The 4,425-nt window shown below is 48.5% G+C and overlaps 1 protein-coding gene across 2 annotated transcripts; it reads left to right on the top strand.

Annotated features, from left to right (window-relative positions):
- Positions 1-267: 267 nt before the first annotated feature.
- On the top strand, positions 268-4,129 carry HEY1 (hes related family bHLH transcription factor with YRPW motif 1). Of its 2 annotated transcripts, XM_027089742.1 has the most exons (5): positions 268-553; positions 828-903; positions 1,052-1,135; positions 1,421-1,502; positions 2,392-4,129. In XM_027089742.1, the coding sequence occupies exons 1-5, from the start codon at positions 465-467 to the stop codon at positions 2,973-2,975; spliced, it is 915 nt and encodes a 304-aa protein (XP_026945543.1). In that variant the 5' UTR covers positions 268-464; the 3' UTR covers positions 2,976-4,129. The 2 variants fall into 2 exon arrangements, with proteins under 2 accessions (XP_026945543.1, XP_026945544.1); XM_027089743.1 differs by lacking the exons at positions 268-553; positions 828-903; positions 1,052-1,135; positions 1,421-1,502 and adding an exon at positions 1,527-1,931.
- Positions 4,130-4,425: the final 296 nt, after the last annotated feature.

Consider the following 4,425-nt stretch of genomic DNA (forward strand, 5'->3'; position numbering starts at 1 on the left):
GCAGCCTGCTCGCCGCCGGCCCACAGCCGCCCGCGCCTCCTCCTTCCCCCCAGCGGAGGCCCGACAGAGCCCCTGTGGAGCCGACACACCGCCGCCGGGCAGGGGCGGGCGCCGAGGGCGGGCGCGGGGTTCGCCCTCGCCCTTGGCCTCGCCCCCACCCCGCCCCTGAGCGGCTGCCAATCAGTGGAGCGAGAAGCCGGATTGGCCAAGGGAAGGCTGTTGCCCGGGAGCCGACGCCCCGCCCGTCCGCCCCCTTGCCCGCCCCCTCTACTCCTCCGCCCTCCCCAGGGCCCTGGGAAGGGGCGCAGCGTGGGAAAGGGATGGTTGAGTTTTAACCGGAGGCAGAGAGTGAGCCGGACCAGTGTGTGCGGAGCGCGAGCAGCCGAGCGCGGAGAGGCGCCGCTGCAGTTAACTCCTCCCTGCCCGCCGCGCCGACCCTCCCCCGGATCCCCCGCGTAGCCAGCATGAAGCGAGCCCACCCCGAGTACAGCTCCTCCGATAGCGAGCTGGACGAGACCATCGAGGTGGAAAAGGAGAGTGCGGATGAGAATGGGTGAGTTGGCGGCGGCGGAGCGGGAACGGGAGCGGGAGGCGAGCGCCGGCTGGCCTCGGTGACAGCGCCCAAGGGCCCGGGGCACGCCGGCGCCCTGCACTGACCTCCGCGCATCTCCGGCAGGCCTCCGCCCCGGGTGAAGACCCTGGAGGCTCTTGAAGACCAAGTTGCCAAAAAAAAAAAAATCTGAGTACGGGGAGGGCGTGGGGGCGACCTCTCAGATCACCTCCTCTCGCTTAACGGCGATTTCTGTCCCCCCCCACCCCCCATTTAGGAACTTGAGTTCGGCTCTAGGTTCCATGTCCCCAACTACATCTTCACAGATCTTGGCCAGGAAAAGACGGAGAGGCGTGAGTCTCTTTACAGTGCACCCTTTTTTGGGGGGGGGGGGCGGGGGTTGTTTTGTTTTATTAATTAACGGGAAAAACCACCTTTCTTCACTTTGGAATTTACAGTCGGAATGGAAATGTCCCCCTTTGTTTTGCCTGCTTTCTACAGATCATTGAGAAGCGCCGACGAGATCGGATCAATAACAGTTTGTCTGAGCTGAGGAGGCTGGTACCCAGTGCTTTTGAGAAGCAGGTAATGGTGAAAGTAGATAGAGCTCTCCGTGTAGCTATCCACGCCTTCAGAATTCTTCCCCTCATTAATCTAAACCTTACCCGTGCCTTGGAAAATAACTGCGTTGTTTGTGCGGAGGAAATGAATTCATACAGAGTCCAACATATTTTGGAAGATAATTTATTTTGCTGTTGTCTGTACTTTTATGGTTTACACAGCATATATGTGCATATATATTTTAAGTTGTTCCCCAAAAGCACTTGGTGCCAAATTCGTTTTTTTTGTTGTTGTTGTTCTCTTCTCTAGGGATCTGCCAAGCTAGAAAAAGCCGAGATCCTGCAGATGACGGTGGATCACCTGAAAATGCTGCACACTGCAGGAGGGAAAGGTACATCTCTAGTCCGGTGGGGGAAGAGTGAACAGCCACCGATGGCCAAGATTGGTGCAGTCGCTGTCTTATTTTTACTGTATGCTTTGGGGGTGGGGAGAGAACGGTGTGTGGTGTGTGGGGTTGCCTGTCAGTGCATTTTCACGTGCGCATAGGTTTTTCTCCAGTGAATTCATCACCCCAGCCCTCTGCAAATTAAGCGTATGCACCTTCTTTTGGAAAATACCTATTATGGGTGAGGTGCCCTAAAGCTGTGACAGCTCTGATCAGGTAGCTCAAACCACAATTGTTTGTTAACCTTTTTGAGAAAAAGATTTTTTTTAAGTATATGCTCTTAATTTCATATACAAGATTCTTAAATAATAAGCTGCCACATGACTGTTGAGGAAAGAAACCTGTTGTGGTTAAGTAGAGAAAACCCAAAGGAAGGTGGGAGACAGAGGAGGTCTGTGTGTCTGTCTCCAGCCGGAAAAATGCTTTACTCTGGACCAAGTGCCTAAAAGCTCCATGATGATAACTTACATCTGTGTGTCTAATGAATTTCACTACTCTGTGGTTTTTCTGTCCTTGATGTATTTTTTTGTTGTTGTTGAGGGAAAACATGAAAGGAATGAACATAGTTTCATCTGCCGGTAGGGTATAATTCCAATTTCTGCTTGGCAGTCTCTAACTGGGCTTTGAACTTGCATTAGCAAAGACATACTTCTCATGTTGATTAATGCAAAGATTTTGGTCGACTCCCAAATATTTGGACTTTCAGAAGAGCCCGTGAATGCCGTTTTTTTTTAAAAAAGGATGTAGATATTTGCCAGGAAGGGCTGCCTTTGGGATTGAAGAAATGCGGGAAATGAGCAAAGCTCTGAGGTTTTTCTTTTGTTCGTTTCCCCAGGCTATTTTGACGCGCACGCCCTTGCTATGGACTATCGGAGTTTGGGGTTTCGGGAATGCCTGGCAGAAGTCGCCCGTTACCTGAGCATCATTGAAGGACTAGATGCCACGGACCCGCTTCGAGTTCGACTGGTCTCACATCTGAACAACTATGCCTCCCAGCGGGAAGCGGCAAGCGGCGCTCACGCAGGCCTTGGACACATTCCCTGGGGGAGTGCTTTCGGACATCACCCGCACGTCGCGCACCCCCTGTTGCTGCCCCAGAATGGCCATGGGAACACTGGCACCACGGCCTCGCCCACGGAACCCCACCACCAGGGCAGGTTGGCCACGGCACATCCGGAGGCGTCGGCTTTGCGGGCGCCACCTAGCGGCAGCCTTGGACCGGTGCTCCCCGTGGTCACCTCCGCCTCCAAACTCTCGCCGCCTCTGCTCTCCTCGGTGGCCTCCCTGTCGGCCTTCCCCTTCTCTTTTGGCTCCTTCCACTTACTCTCTCCCAATGCACTGAGCCCTTCGGCACCCACGCAGGCAGCAAACCTTGGCAAACCCTATAGACCTTGGGGGACGGAGATTGGAGCTTTTTAAAGAACTGATGCTGTAGAATGAGGGAAGGGAAAGCTTAAAATCCCAGCTGAGCTGGGCTGTTTGCCAACATCACCTTAAAGTCATCAGTAAAATAAAAAGGAAGAAGGTACACTTTCAGATAAATTTTGTTGAAAGACGAAAGGTTTGTTGGTTCACTTTTTCTTTTTTAATGTTTTTTTTTATCATGTCATGTATTAGCGGTTTTTAAAAACTAGTTGTTAAATTTTGTTCCAGACATTAAATTGAAATAGTGAATATAAACCAACAAATTGGTGATAGGTTTGGACTGTGCCTAATTTACTTTGTAAACCTATCTGTCTAAGAATGATTCCATTTTGCCTCAAAGTTTTGGGAATTTTAACATTTAGTATTTTTGGTCGGTTTTTCTCCTTGTATACAGTCTCTTTTTAGAATTAATTTTACAAACCACTATGCTCAATGTTAACATGACGCTATTTGTTAATATTTTGACAGTTAAGGTGTTGTATAAATGATATTCTTTTTTGGGGGGGCTATATCGAATTTTATATTTCTGAATAAAGCGTTGACAAATCAGATGATTAGCTTTATCCAAGAAAGAAGACTAGCTAATTCTCTGCTTCCTACAGCAGTAGGGTGAATGTACAAACCATCAGGGCCCCTGAATCTGAATGACCAATTGCTGTCGTCTACCAGGACTTGGTTAGGAGAGGTCCCCATTTGGAGTTGGCAGGGAAGAGACAGAAGATGATTTGCGTAGAATATGTCTGCATTTACCAGCCCCAAGCAATGCAATGAATTTTTAAGTTCACAGATCTCAAGTTCACAGATGTCAACATGGATAAGTGATCATGGTGTACAAGTGGTCAATGGAATAGTCCAGTGGAACCTGTTAAATGCATAACCTAATTCTTCCTGGAGCTGCCATATTTTCTTTTCACTGGAAATTTTTATGTTGTGTTTTCCTTTTTGGTGCATGGAAATGTGGTTATTGAGATACTTAAAAGGGCTTTGCTGCCTTCTGTTTGGTTTAATTTGATTTGGGCTATTAAAGCATCATTTTACAGGTTTATTCCTTTAGCAGGTGTAGTTTAAACAACCTCCACTGAACTGGGTTTGACCTCTGTTGTACTGATGTGTTGTGACTAAATAAAAAAGAACAAATTCTTCTCCAGTATATGTCTTACATACTTTAGCCATTCCCTCTATTGGCTAAGATGAGATAAATTGTCTCTCATTTTCATTTTGCCTGGTCATCAGTTTTCTTATGTTTAATAATCTCATTGTTCTTGGTATTTGTGATTTTGAATAAGGTGACTTCATTATGGTGCAGAGCTTTGGTGTGACTCCCATAAGGGGACATAGTCCTCTAGCTGTTATGTCAGATGATCTGGCCCTAAACTGGCCATCTATGGACCAGAAACCTCAAATCAGACTGGTAGTTGCAGGGTGGGAGAGAACTCTGATGAAA

Source organism: Aethalodelphis obliquidens, unplaced genomic scaffold (assembly GCF_003676395.1).
Source record: "Aethalodelphis obliquidens isolate GAN/ISIS:26980383/991018 unplaced genomic scaffold, ASM367639v1 scaffold68, whole genome shotgun sequence".
Lineage (NCBI taxonomy): Eukaryota > Metazoa > Chordata > Mammalia > Artiodactyla > Delphinidae > Aethalodelphis > Aethalodelphis obliquidens.